Source organism: Plecotus auritus (assembly GCF_963455305.1).
Source record: "Plecotus auritus genome assembly, chromosome: 4".
Lineage (NCBI taxonomy): Eukaryota > Metazoa > Chordata > Mammalia > Chiroptera > Vespertilionidae > Plecotus > Plecotus auritus.
In genome coordinates this window covers 170,188,525-170,203,935 of record NC_137775.1, presented here as the reverse complement: position 1 = coordinate 170,203,935, position 15,411 = coordinate 170,188,525, and the positions used below count along the sequence as shown (strand labels likewise).

The 15,411-nt window shown below is 36.3% G+C and overlaps 1 protein-coding gene across 3 annotated transcripts in view; it reads right to left on the bottom strand.

Annotated features, from left to right (window-relative positions):
* PHF14 (PHD finger protein 14) overlaps positions 1 to 15,411 on the bottom strand; it is a 165,300-nt gene that overhangs the window by 126,193 nt on the left and 23,696 nt on the right. For all 3 annotated transcript variants that reach the window (XM_080666047.1, XM_080666046.1, XM_080666048.1), the window contains 7 exons: positions 13,565 to 13,724; positions 7,347 to 7,458; positions 6,720 to 6,857; positions 3,695 to 3,841; positions 2,767 to 3,037; positions 2,351 to 2,457; positions 1,209 to 1,304 (listed from right to left, as the gene is read on the bottom strand). In XM_080666047.1, the coding sequence (XP_080522173.1) occupies positions 1,209 to 1,304; positions 2,351 to 2,457; positions 2,767 to 3,037; positions 3,695 to 3,841; positions 6,720 to 6,857; positions 7,347 to 7,458; positions 13,565 to 13,724 (1,031 nt within the window). The remainder of the gene's footprint in view (positions 1 to 1,208; positions 1,305 to 2,350; positions 2,458 to 2,766; positions 3,038 to 3,694; positions 3,842 to 6,719; positions 6,858 to 7,346; positions 7,459 to 13,564; positions 13,725 to 15,411) is intronic.

Sequence of the window (15,411 nt, the reverse complement as noted above, 5' to 3'; positions counted from 1 at the left end):
ACCACGGGAGGTTGGCGGACTGGCCGGGGGGAGGGACCATGGGAGGTTGGCCGGCCATGGGAAGTTGGCTGTGGGAGCGTACTGACCACCAGGGGCAGCTCCTGCATTGAGCATCTGCTCCCTGGTGGTCAGTGTACGTCATAGCGACTGGTCGACTGGTCATTCCTGTTGTTCTGATCATTCGGTCATAACAGTCGCTTAGGTTTTTATAGATAGATAGATAGATAGCCACATACATCCTATTCACAAATGAATTCCTCAAAACTAGCATGTCACAATATCAGTGTGTATTGCTTCCTAAAATAGTATGTCTACACACATTGTACGATGAATTTGAGTCTTTGTAAACCTGTGAAATGAGTATAATGAAAAATATATTTTCTTTGAAAATCATTGTTCACAAATAAAACTACTTTCAAAATGAAAGAACCGCAGTGAGTTCCATCATCCTTAAAAAATACCACTGAAATTACTTGAATTCTTAATTTATGAATTATATACACTGTACTTAAAAAAAAGAACATTCAAAGAAATCCATTTGGCAATGATTCTTCTTTTCAACAAAAGCACAGGCTAAAAATGTTCAAGTGTAAAGTAATTTTAATACCTGCTGAAGGGGAAAAACTATACTTTAAAGTTTCACAAACCATTTCTTACACAGCTCAAAAGCAAATCAATATGAAAATGAATCTCATCTCTCCATTAGCCTTTTAAATTTTACATTTAAAAAATTCTCACATCGGTGTTTCTTTCTCTCTCCCTCTCCCTTCCTCTAAAAAAAAAAAAGTCAATAAGAAATATTTTTTAAAAACACAAAATAACTAAATATAAGAACAAGTCAAAAGAAAATATGACAAGGAATTTAAAACTGCTAAATTGAGGGTGGGGAGTGAGGAATGTGGTAGGAGTTAACTCATGCTTCAAATCTTAACTTCATCACAATCACAAGTCACTCAGTTAGAGCAAATGAAAAAATTTTGCAAACAAGACAGCTGTTAAAACAACCAAATTAAGCTACAGGTTCTATGGAGGCAGATTTTAATGCTCTATATGTATTTCAGGCAGAAATCATTATCCAAGAGGATTAGTTGGCCCTAATTAAATAGAATTCTTCAGTTAGCAAAGTAGCAGTTGTACCAGAGATCTGATTTTTGAAAATAAAATGGAGAACAAGAATAGAAGAAGATAGCAAATGGCAAGAAACTAACCTGCCCTGTAATTCTGCCCAGTAAGGCCCATATTCCTTGTCCTTCACTTCGAAGTTTCCCATTCAGGTTTTGTAGTTCTTCTAAAGATTCACATAGCTACAATTCAATAATTCAAATTAGCAAACCATTAAAATGTATAGTAAAAAATGCAAAAATATAAATTTATCAATATCAAAAATATTTATATTCATATTCCATATAGTTTTAATACATTCAAGTCACATACCACTGAGAGATGTATCCAATTAGTTAAGAAGACTCAACAAAATGTAAGCATTTTTCCTAGTAACAATGATACCTACATTTATATATTTCTATAGTTTACTATGAAATTTCACACACATTTTGCTAATTAATTCTTGTAACTATCAAAAAGCATTTCTACTATATCCCAATGAGAAAACCAAGAAACATAGAGTTTTGTTGACTTGGCCAAGATCATAGAACTAGCAAGAACCCCCAGGTCTCCTGAATCTAATCCAGTATTCTTTCACTATTGTGTGGCTAATTATGGGATATTTCTTCCTACTAATTTTTTATCACTTAAAATGTTATCTAACAATAAGTCAATACCAAATGTTAATGTTACTTACTACCTAACATTTTAGCCACATCTTACTTTTATATTATCTTTCTTTTTGAGCTCCCTCATCATTAGAATTAGGAGGTAGAATAAAAATTTTAACCGGGAAGTTTTGTGGGTTTTTTTTAATCAAAAATAACATTACAATTCAAGATAAAAATAGTAATTTAATAGTAAGTTTCCAAGTTTTCTACAAACTTAGAGAAGTTCCATAGTTCAGGGATTAGGAATAAAGAATGGAGTCAGACTGCTTGGTCTCAAACACCACTCCATGACTTGTTTAGGAGTTTCCTTCTCTGAAAATGGGCATAATCTACATTGTACAGTTGCGTGAGAATTAAATGAATGAATACATGTGAAGTTCTCAAAATTGTGACTGGCACATAACATAGCAAGTGCCCAATAAGTGTTAGAGAAGATAATGAGAGGTGGGAGTTGTAGGGAAGGGCCTAAAAACTCCAGAAGAATTTCAAAATGAAAGATAATTAGTAATGCTATAAAAATCACCAAAAAATCATCAATAAGATCTATTATATTATTTGTTCTGCAGCCAACTTACCTTATTATATTCCACATGAAGCTTTTCTTGTTCATTCTCTAATTTATCCTTTATATTCTTTTGTTCAGCCATGTTTTCCTGAATTTGAATCATGCGCATATTTCTCTCTATTTAAATTAAATATCCAATTTTACTTTAGTAGAAAATAAAAGCTGATATGCAAAATACACAAAGGAAGAAGCTAGCCATAGAAATGTCACATGGATAAACCTACATTGTTTAAAACACTTTTAACTCTATTCACAAAGATATGAACCTCGCATTTTACAACAACCCACAAATTATTAGGAAAATAAACATGCTTCTGCTTGATACATGCATCATGACTAATAAATTAAAAATTGACAGCATATCAAATATTTTCATTAGCAAATTGTTTTCATTGAAAATGTGCATGCATCTGTGTCTATACTGACCAAAATAATAATTCACAAAATCAGCAGTGAGAGCAGGTTGCTTATGCTTTCTCCTTCCATCCACACTAGAACTAGTATCTGAATTGTCCACTGGGAAGATATCTGTGCTGATCCCCATTAGTTCTGCTTTCCGCATCAGTTTCCGAATGGCTGAAGCACTGCTAGTGAGAGGTCTGGGCAATTTTTCCCTTGGAACCCAGGCCTGGGGTCTGGTAGATCGAGCTAGTTCTGCTTTGGCACGATACTGCTGAAGCCGGGCATTGATCCTTGCCTATAAAAATACGTATACAAATTTTAAAAGATATTAAAATGGAATGTACTCCTTAAAATTTTTACCTCCATGCTTAGAGAAAGTAAAGATACTTGAATTCCCTATGTCAAGACAAGTAATAGCTATCCATGGTCCTTGAGGTATACCGGTCCTTAAGATATACTGTATAATTCTTGGGTTACAGTAAATTATGTCTAGCCCTCGTAATAACTGTCCTACTCTATGATCAGAGTTGTCATAAATTAATTTCATTAAGCTGAAGTTTTTTCTTCTTAATAACTGCAATAGTGTCCATAAATTTACCTAATTTACACAGAAATACATTTTAAATGATGGGCAAACTGATCAAATACTTTGCATAAACATCAGAACAGACTGAAAAAGATGTGGTTGACATATTGCATGGATAGAATAATTTCTTCTAAGCCATGTTTCTCAGTGTATTTGGAAACATGCTTTATAAATGGTTGCTATGTTGACTAGATGAGGAGCAATGTATTTAGCCACAAACTATACTCGCCATTTAACTTAATGACAACCCATTTCCTAAGTAACTAACCAAATTTCATCACTATATTTTATATGCCATTGGCAAACACACATGAGATCTGAAATACATAACCTCAAATAAACATGAGTTTGGCATAAATTCCATACCTGTGCTTCTGGTGACAGCTGCTTCTCTCTTTCTTGTAAAGACATTTTACAGTAGGATTGTAGAGCCAAGTAGTTTTTTCTCTTCCACTTTCTATCTAACCTATCTGCATGTTGCTTGCAATAAGCAAAAAATGGATCTGCTATATCCTATATCAAAAAAACAGGGAAAGAAAGTAAACATTTTTTACTCCAAAAGGTTATAGGAAACCTAACACAAGAGATAATTTTTTAAAAACTCTCCAACAGTATTATTTCTAAAATAAATTATAAAAGTAATTTATACACATAGTGATAAAAACTGCTTCTTTAGAAACTTAATTCTGCGTGTCAATGTCAAATTAACAATTTTTTTTCTTAAAAGTGCCTTATGGATTTAAAAATACTTAAGTCAACTCTTATGTTGTATATTTAATCCATAAATTAAATATTAAAAGTTCTGTTTAAAATAAATAGGATTTTAATAACCTTAAGTAGAAATTATCATTAAATATCAAAGTTATGCATATATAGATTAAGATGATAAAACAACAATATATTAAGAAAATACAGAACTACCCAACAAGATAAGTGGGACATGTCCAACTAGCTACCAATGCATGGACAGATTTTACCCAGGACAAAAATGGATTAGGAAGACCAGGCCCTGTCAATAAAACACTTTAGGTATCCCCTTTAACTCGTTATATAACCCTAAAACCTCAAATGGAAGCACAATGCTCTCATAGCCATCTTTCATAGTACTAGCCTTTTTTCCCCCCTAATTTAAGGAAAGGAAGGAAGGGAAGGAAGGAGGGAAGGAGGGAGAGAGGGGAGGGGAGGGAGGTCGTGTGGAGAGGAAGGAAGGGAGGAAGAAAGAAAACAACTTACTCTATCAGAAACAGAACTATTTTTTAACTACATAGCCTAAAAAAGTAATCTACAATGTGACTGCTAATGAAATAACAAGAAGTTGTAAGGAGGAGAAATAAAGATAAGCTACCCATAAAGTTTTTATCTAAGTTATAGTAAAAGGGTCTGTTAGTAAGGTGGGGTTTTACAACCCAAAGAAAAATGATAACACTAAAAACAAAAACAAACAAACAAAAAAAAACCACACACACAAATAAGAATAGAAAGAGAAATAATAATTAAAGAAGAATCTAAGGTGTCCTTAACATAGAAAAAAAATACAATGTAATTCTATAGGGTGGTATCCACAGATGTCATACTATAATGCTGTGGATAATGTCACAGAATTAGAAATATAAAACCCTAGATACAAATTTTAGCTCTATCATTTACAGGTTTTGCAGCTTCAAACAAGTTGCTAATCAATTCATTAGTAAAATGGACTTAATAATAACTACTTCATATGGCTATAAAAATAAAATACAAAAATGTAGCTATAAGAGTGCATTCAAACACACACACACACACACACACCCCTTTTTCATGACATGCTTTAAATCCTGGTAACAGAAAATGCTAAGTGGAAATAAAGATTATATTGAACCTTAGCCACATGGCCAGATCTAAAGTATTATTCTATTGTTTTAAAGTAGGGAAGGTTGAAATTGAATTATCGGGTCGGATTCATGTTTGCATGGGTGAGTTAAACATTAGGACCAAGCCTGACTTAGGAAAAAGATCAGTCTTCTCTGTTCTAAAAGATACCTGAAAGTGAGTAAGTAGCCCAAATAATTTTTGTTCTGTTTTAATCAGTTAATTTTGGATTGAGGGGCAATAAACCCTAATTCTAAAGCTAGGATGACTGAGAATGAAACAGATATATCAAGCAAATATTAACTACTATGAAAACCACTGCTTTCCAATACCTATTCTCCCCTTTTCTTCAGTTAGTACTAGAACCCTCTGAGTTTTTACTGCATCCATGGCTATCCGGTTGGAAATGCTCTGCTCCAGCCGCCCTGCAGATAGATATAACCATGTGATAAGATCCAGCCAATGAGGTGTGAAATTTCCATGCCCTTGAAGGAAAGCTGCCCACTCTTACTCTCCTTGTTCCTCCTTCCAATAGAGTGGAACCCAGTCAAAGTGGGGATAAACTATCCTGATCATATTATTATGTTATATTATCTCTGGATATATCTATTGTTGCTTGTGAGAGAATAAAGAATAAAAACAGTATATACAATTTTCATATTGTCATGAAAATAGCTTTAACCTCACAGATCCCTTGATAGAATATTAAGGAGCTTTCAAAACACACTTGTAAAACAACTGATTGCTTAATCTAAACGCAATAAACTTAGAAGGAAAATTATAGAATTAAAAATAACTGTAAGGAGATAGAAATGCATATTCTAAAGACAAGGTAGTGATTTTATTTAGAGAGTAACAGAGCAAGATTATTACCCAAATACAATTTCAGACTCTCATATGAAACTAGAGGTCTGGTGCATGAAATTCGTGCAGTTGGGGGGGAGGGGTCCCTCAGCCTGGCCTGCACCCTCTAGCAGTCTGGGAGCCCTGGAAGGATGTCTGACTGATGGCTTAGTGGGCCTAAGCCGTCAGTCGGACATCCTCAGCATTGCCACGGAGGCGGGAGAGGCTCCCACCACTGCCGCTGTGCTCACCAGCCATGAGCCCAGCTTCTGGCTAAGCGGTGCTCCCCCTGTGGGAGCACACTGACCACCGGGGGGCAGCTCCTGCGTTGAGTGTCTGCCCCCTGGTGGTCAGCACACATCATAGTGACCGGTCATTCCATCATGTGGTCATTTGCATATTAGCCTTTTATTATGTAGGATATGCTGACATTTTAATGATTTAAAACACTTTGGATTATGTTTCATTTCATCTATTAGATCTCACTACCAAAATTTTAACAAGTTTTCCAAGCATCTGACTTGCTTTAAAACTGGAAAAAACCCATATACTGGTATATTGTTAACTCTTTAAGTTTTAGACCAGTGATCTAGGCAAACAAATTTTTACGTTTAATTTATGATGATACGTGATGTAGGATATAACAGTCATGAGAAGCTTCATGAACATATTCATCAACCAGAGGTTTAAATAAACCTACCTCTTCTGCTGCTGCCTCTGAAAGCAGGCCTTCCTTCTGGGCGCAAGTCACGTGGAAATAGGCTCTGCACATCCCTGCATCACAGCTAATGCAAACTCCAGTTCTAGCAAAACGAGGGTCTTCACAGAAGCTACACTCCTAAAATGGAATAACAGGAAAGAGCTCAGAATACAAATATTTCTAGAAGATTGCATTCTCTTACAAAGCATCCACAAAATACAAGTATTGAACCAATATTATATCAATACAAACAACAGTAGGCAAGTCAAGAGTGCATATGAAAAAAAAATTCTCTATGTGATTCAAATAAACCAAAATTCCACCAACATAATAATGATGATAATATTATTTGAGGGCTTACTATGTGCTAGGCACTATTCTAAGCACTTTGCACATATTAATATCATTGAACAATATTCCACACTAATATGTGAATGAGGTACTACAAGTATTCCCATTTTAGATATGAGAACACTTTACTATAAATAATAAATGATTTAGTGCTAACTGCTATACAAACAGTATGATTACTAACAAGCATCTCTATAGTCAACAATATAAGTAAAGAGCCGTGTAAACTAGTAAGAAAAAACTTTTTATTTTAGACCATCAAAAACATTGTCTCACCTTGGCACCATATTTGGAATAATTCATTTCGGTTAGTGTTACTGGTCGTAATTTGTCAATATCTCCAAATGCTACTCCAGGAACATAAAGGGCACAAACAATGTGAACCCATCTATAAGGAGAAAACATATGGTTTTTCTATCAAACCCTTTTATAAAATGTCCACATGGAACATAGACATAAAATATATACCATCTCGAATAACTACTGAAAGAATTCTATGGTCAGATTTCAAAATCGCAGACATACACCTGAAGAATCTGGAACACGTATAGAACGATATTTAGTTACAGAAAGAGTGATTACACTACTTGTCCAGCCGCTCAGCCAAAGCTGAGAGTTAACAACTATAAATGCCTTGCACTTAAAATTCGCTACATTTGGCACCTATCTGTTAGTCTTAAATATTTGCACAAAACCATTACTCAAATGAAACAAAACACCATTTTCATATGTGTGAAAAAGTATTCACATTCACTATTGTAAGTTCTTTAAGAATTAAGGATACTAACTGAAGAACTGTGAAGTTACTCTGCAGTAATTAGGTTAAAATTATTCTTGTTACTTTTTTCTAAAGGCTGTTGGATAATCCTCTGAGGACATATTTTAAAACAATTTTTGTTATGCATCTTGACTCTCTTCCCAGTAAACTGTACAGAACAGTTATAACAAGATAAGGAAGTCGTATCTCTCTCACGCATCTCTTCACCATACAACCTATGTATTAAAATTTATATCCCCCCACATACTAAATTTTTTTAAAGTCTGAATGATGCTGCAACACTAACAAAGAATGCTCAAAGTTTCAGTACACTAAAACTTAACAAATAAACACAAGTTGATTCTAATTCTGTTGTGTGTTTTTTAACTGCTCTGAACCTTTTTAAAAAATACATTTTTTTTATTGATTTCAGAGAAGAAGAGAGAGGAAGAAATAGAAACATCAATCATGCCCTAGCTGGTTTGGCTCAATGGATAGAGCGTCGGCCTGTGGACTGAAGGGTCCCAGGTTCGAAGCCAGCCAAGGGCACATGCCTGGATTGCGGGCTCAATCCCCAGTAGGGGGCATGCAGGAAGGAGCCAATCAATGATTCTCTCATCGTTTATGTTTCTATCTCTCTCTCCCTCTCCCTTCCTCTCTAAAATCAATAAAATATATTTAAAAAAAGAAAAGAAACATCAATCATGAGAGGCAATTATTGATCGCCTGCCCCCTGCACACCCCTACTAGGGATCGAGCCCACAACCCAGGCATGAGCCCTGACCCGGAATCAAACTGTGACCTCCTGGTTCATAAGTCGAAGCTCAATCACTGAGCAACACTGGCCAGGTTGCTCTGAACTTTTTAAATTATATGACGCTCCATTTCTGTTTGCTTACAACCAAACAAAAGATGGATCACTGGATTTTGAAATTTAAACAGATCTATATCACTTCTGTAAGAAAGAGGGTAAAAATGAGATGGCAAATCTCTCTTAACCTTGTGAATATATTAACCATAAGTTCTGCTTTATCACAGCATAAGAGGCTATGATTGCTACATGGTTCTGTTTTGTGATGCACTATGAGTTTTAAAGAAACAAGACTAAGAATCATTTTATAGAGGTTCTGGGAAAAATAGCTACAAATCTTTAAAAATTATCTTTTTTAGTGGAAAAAAATCCAAAGTTTGGAGATTTTTTTGATACAGTATTTTAATCCAACCTCCCAAATGCATCCTGTGGAGTTCAATATAAAGATACACATCTTCGACAAGCAGCTTTCTCAATTTAATTTGCACAGTTCTTTCATGCTCCACTGATGTGTTAAATGCTGCTGTACTCTACAGGAGTTTATCTTTGATAAACCTAACAGCTGGCTGCTTGCTTCAGACTGACCTTCTTAAAATGTCTTAGTACAAGTCACACAAGTACTACAGATACAAACTGCCATTTCAGTATGATTGGCACACAAGTGTATCATTTTCCCCAACCACTCATGAGAGGACACTAACATGAGTCTTTATTAAAATGCATATCAACAAGCTGAGGCAATGTTGGTCCTTATTAATACCTGCTGTGAATAATTTTTTGTTCACTTGTTTAGCTGCACATGCTTTAGAACTTTGTAATTAAGGCAAGTCGAGAAATCAAAAAGGAATAATCTTCCGTGTTACTTTACCATCCATTTTGCTTGGAGCTATGATGACAGATGTCAATTGGGGAAAGGAGCAGAAAACAAGCACCACATAAAGCCACCAAAAAAAACAAAGAGTCAGAATTGTCATTCTAGTACAGAAACTACTACTAGATTCTTTTAAATTCACATAGTTTAATAAATTAAACTAAGTAGAAAGATGCTTTCGTTCAGAATAGGAACTACATTAATCAATCAAATTTGATTCTTAAATGCCTTGAACTTGTAGTGCTTTTACGACACAGGAAATCCACTTTCAGTATGTTCTTTTCAGTCCTTCATCTATTCATTCACTAATCAATTACTAAGTATCTACCAGGAACAGAGCACCTCAGGTAGTTTGGAAGTCATAATAATGAATGTGAAGTGCTTGCAGCATAGTCCCTAGCACATAGAGTATGTCTAATATGATCCATAATCAGGTTTATTAAACCACTTACGACAGGGTAAAATACTCTAAGAAATGAAATAAAAATTTAATGACAAGAATATACTGATGTTTTTCTCACATTCAATCACATCATTTTCTGCGTAGAACTGGTGGCTGGCTACCATCAGAAACAAGGAAATAAGTCTAGTTAGTCCATGTGATAGAGGTCAATTTCAAAACCTTTTTTATTCTTTCCCCTGTTTTCCAGGTGAAGCTAAAATACTAAAGGCCTTGTCAAATCTTCCTGGCTTTTTTATTTCCCCCCTTGAATCAAGCTAGTGTTACATCCCTTAAATTTTATCAATACCTAAAATTTCCATTATAGCCTATAGATGAGTATGGACATAAACATAAATAAATTGTCCAAATAGTATAAAAGAACTTTTGCCAGACTGCACGATCAAGGGAGGTGCCTATATATGTAAAGTCCACAGAAGTCAATACAGATATCTCAGTAAATCTAAATGGTTAAAAAGGCCTCCCTTCTCTTCATTCAGAAACAACTTAGCAGTTGCTTTGTGGATTGTCATACCATAAGAGACAGCTACTTTAAAGTTTTTCAACAGAACTTTCAAATTATTAACAAAACAACAGAAAAATTATCCTCCCTGAAAGGAAGCTCTGTGTTTTCCAAAGTTGCTTCCTTATTCACCACAATTTGCCACCATAAACTTCAACTCTCAGAACTGAAGAGTTACCAAAATGAATTTAAACAGCTGATACTCTATAATTACCTTAAATAAGCAGAATAATATTTTTAATAAGAAAGTATTAGTAGCAGCAGCAGCAGCAGCTAAACCAAGGAGGCAATTAATGAGTACTTAATATGTTTCAAAAACTGTATAATTGATTTACATGAATCATCTCATTTCATCTTCTCAAAAGTGCTAAGGAAACTGAGGCACAAAAAGATTAAATAACTTGACTAAAAGCACAGTTACTAAGAAAAGACAAAAATCCATATATAGGTAGTCCAACTTGAAAGCAGTTTAAATGCAGTACTAAGCTTCCTAATTCTAGGCCAAAGTCAGTCCAAACATAAAATAATGCCCATGTCTATGACAGACCACAGACACATGTTGACACATCAAGTCCTTTGTTATATATTTCTTTTGTTTTATATTTTGAATGTGTAATTAGGAAGAAGAGCTAAGAAGTTTAGCCATTTTTTCCTAGACATCAACACAAACAGGGTCCTCCTAGAGTTCATGGTAGAGTATGTCCCAACAATGTTAGATGGCAACATTTCTCTAGAGCCTGTGTACCAATTGAGGCAAAAATGAGAAAAGAAAAATACTTTTTACTTACTAAAGTAACATTTATTAAATTTAAAATCCTATCTTTTACTTTGGGACAGAATATATCCTATCCTTCCCAATGCTAAAATATGAGAAATGATGATGATAACTTGTATAAGTTGTTTTATTCTTATTAAAATACTAGAGGCCCAGTGCATGAGATTCGAGCTCTTGGGGGGTAAGGGTCCCTCAGCCTGGCCTGCGCTCACCACCACTGCACTCGCCAACTGTGAACCCAGCTCAGGGCTTCTGGCTGAGCGGTGCTTCTGCCGTGGGAGCACACTGACCACCAGGGGGCAGCTTCTGCGTTGAACATCTGCCCCCTGGTGGTCAGTGTGTGTCATGCCGTTCGGTCGATTTGCATATAAGCCTTTTATTATACAGTAGGTCCTCGGGTTACATCGGAGATCCTTTCCTACGGTGCAACATAACACGATTTTTGACGTAAGTCAGAACCCACCTACATAAGCACCTATGTTACTCACATGGAGCACATACACAGCCGTAGTGAAGTGAAACAGTAAAAAAAAATTTAAAAGAAAGATAACAATTCCTGACCTTTACTTGTGGTAAATAAATAATAAAAAACATAAAGCACATATGTACATACGTCAAAATGACAGAACTTTTTTTTTTTTAATAAATAAATGGGAGATGGCGACGTAACCATGAAACGATGTACGTCAAGTCCGACATAACCCGAGGACTGCCCGTATAGGACTGGAGGCCCGGTGCATGAGAATTCATGCACTGGAGGGGGTCCCTCAGCCCAGCCTGCCCCTCTCACAGTCCAGGAGCCCTCAGGGGATGTCCTACTAATGGTTTAGGACCGCTCCCCATAGGGAGTGGGCCTAAGCCACAATCTGGGCTCCCTCTGCGGGAGGCGACCGGGCCAATCAGAGGAAGGTGCTGCCCCCATCACCCCACCGCTGCTATTGTCTCTGCGGGAGGTGACCGGGCCGATCAGGGGAAGGCGCCGCCCCCATCACCCTGCTGCTGCTGCCACTGCCAGCCACCATGGCTGCCAGCCCTCTTCAGCCCTCGCAACTGCTGCGGCTTTGTCCGGAAGGATGTCCAGAAGACGTCCAGTCTATCCGGTCTAATTAGCATACCCTTTTATTAGTATAGATTAGACATGTTTGATAAAAATACTGAAATGCCTTTATGTGGCAAAATACAAAATTGAGCATCTCCTCTTATATGGAGGGTTGAAGGTGGGAGGTGGTTTGGGGGAGTAATCCACAAAATACAAAAGGTTAGGGACTACTCTTACATTCCAGTCACCCATCCCAGATGGTAGTCTCTTGAGAAAAAACATGAAACAGGTCAACATTGTTCTGATGACAACTGCTCAGATGTGATGATAAAGATGAGTGTGCATATAACAGTGAAAAGAACATAGGTCTCTGCCTCTCAACACCAAATCCACCTTTCCATATCTGCTCTGCAGTAATGAACAGAAGCCTTCAGGAAGCATTTCTGCTTTACAGTGAGCATGATGTTCAGTTTTCTTAGAGGACATGGTCAGAGGAAAGGGCTTCTCAGCAGAGATGGAAGACAGGCGGAAGACATCTGCCGGAGCCCTGCCCCAGTCACACGCATCACCCTCAGTGACCTTGCAGGCCTAGCCTGGAGATCACTTTTCTGTGGCCTTCGCAATACAAACACCACATATAGGGCCCCAGCTCCCTCTGCTACCTGTGTTCAGCCATCTGTACTTGCTAAGAAGCAGATTAGTTCTAGCCAAGCCAAACCAGCAAACTACTCTGTCATCTAATAAGCCGCAACTACACCTTCTCTTTCCACAAGGTCTGAACCCCAGCCTGGGAAAAGGGGTTATCCTTTTTTAAGAGTTCTTTTATATCAGATAATAACTTTTTTATCATAGCTTAATAATTCTTTAAATTAAACTTCTTTTAAATCCCTATATGGGTTTTGTGATATATTCTTGGAATAAAAAAGACATGAGTTCAAACTTGACTATTCATCAGCTTGTGGTTTTGAGAAAATTAAAATTATTTAAATGATCTGAGCCTTAGGTGCTAAGTCAGAAACTTTATAACTTGTCTCACCATGGAGTTAATATTAGGATTAAATAGAATAAAGGGTATAAATGCAAATGTAGATATTCAAAACATGGTCTTCCCCGCTCTCCCCCGTGACCCTTAGCCTATTGTTCATTTACTCTATGCCAAGAAGATACAAAAAGGTGATCAAATGAAAGGGTGTAACTCAGAAAACCAGAGTAAAAGAATAGTTAGAAGCAGACACATTATAAAGCACACATATTAACCCAACAGAATTATGACATCAACCTTCCAGCATCTGTCTCCTTGAAAATTCCATCCTGATTAGGACACAGTTCACAGCTAGGGGAAACACCACATTTACAGGCATCGCAAAACCAAGGTTCAGTGGAGTTTTCAGAAGCTGAACTCATAATAGAGTCACTCTCTCCATCAACTCCATAGCAACCTAAAAAAAAAAAAGTATGATTAATAATTTATTTTTTAAACTTATATTTATAAATTCACAAAAGAAAAAGAGAAAGGGAAGTAGAGAACATTCTGAAAAATAGTTTATATAATAATGACTTTATGTCAAAATGCAAAGATGAAATCATTTTTAAAAAATACTTTTTTACCTACCATAGTATATGCAACAAAAAAGTCATATAAAGCCCTAACCGGTTTGGCTCAGTGGATAGAGCGTCAGTCTATGGACTGAGGGGTCCCAGGTTCGATTCCGGTCAAGGGCATGTACCTTGGTTGCAGGCATATCCCCAGTTGGGGGGTGTGCAGGAGGCAGCTGATTGATGTTTCTCTCTCATCGATGTTTCTCACTCTCTATCCCTCTCCCTTCCTCTCTGTAAAAAATCAATAAAATATATTAAAAATAATAATAAAAAAAAATTTAAAAAGTCATATAAAATAATGCCAAAGAAAAGATTTTAAAGAAAGTAGACACCAGTATACAAGATAAGCAAAGTAATCAAAATTCATTAATTTCCTTAATATCATTAAATTGTAGTTGGTAATCATCATCCTCATCACTTCTGTTGAGATATAAATTTTTAAAATGAAAAATCATAAAATTAAAAGGAAATACAATTTCCTTTTTGGGAGCAGTTATTATTGATTGTCATCAATAAGAGACACTTTTTCAGTAAAGGCAACAGTAAGCAAAATATTGTATTTAAAGAAAAATCATAGAACAAAATAAAAATAGCCAATTTGCTTTCTCAAAGAGTTGTGCAATAATCCAAAGGGGGAATCTATTTTCTTTCCAAATAATAATGTTCCCTATGAAGCCAATTCTTTCATCTGTATTCACACAAAGAAGGCAATTACCAATCTATATATATAAAAGCATAATATGCTAAGTGTCCAAACGATCGGTCAACCATTCTGTCGACCACTCGACCAGTTGCTATGACGCATACTGACCATGAGGGGGCAGATGCTCTGACCAGTAGGTTAGCTTGCTTCTGGGGTCCAGTGGATCGAAACTGGGTGAGATGGGCCGGGCACACCTGGAGCCCTCCCGCAGTCCCGCCCCGGCCAGCTGGCCCCCATTGGCCCTGATATCCGGCCAGGCCGAGGAACCCCAACTGTGCACAAATTCGTGCACCAGGCCTCTAGTTACCAAACAATAAAGCTCTGAAGGGACTATCCATTTTATTCTTTTCATTCACCAAAATCAAGGTAAATCACAGCAGTTCCCTTTTTTAGAATAAAGCAAAATTTCAATTCTATTTTTTGAAGAATATACTACACACATAGCAAACATTTACACAGAGATGTAACCACCTAGGAACAACCTCCAGAATGAATTCTGAGAGTTTTTCCTAGAAAATTTCTAATTGTAAGTTAGAAGATTGGTATCTTGTAAGTTCAAAAAACATCAGCAAGTGGATCGGTATTTCCTCATCTTCACTGCTTCTGAAAAATAACCCACACTGTGTAATCACCTTTACAGAGTTCTTCCCTTGACTTTCACCTGCCACTTTCCAATATTTCTTTGCCATACCTGTTGGGATTGCTCAGCTCTAGACCAAAGTTATAGCTCTTAATATCGGCTCTAACACATGTTAATTAGTGACTAAATATATTTTTAAATATTTTTTCTTTCTTCCATACAAAATAGAGTTTAAACTGTCATA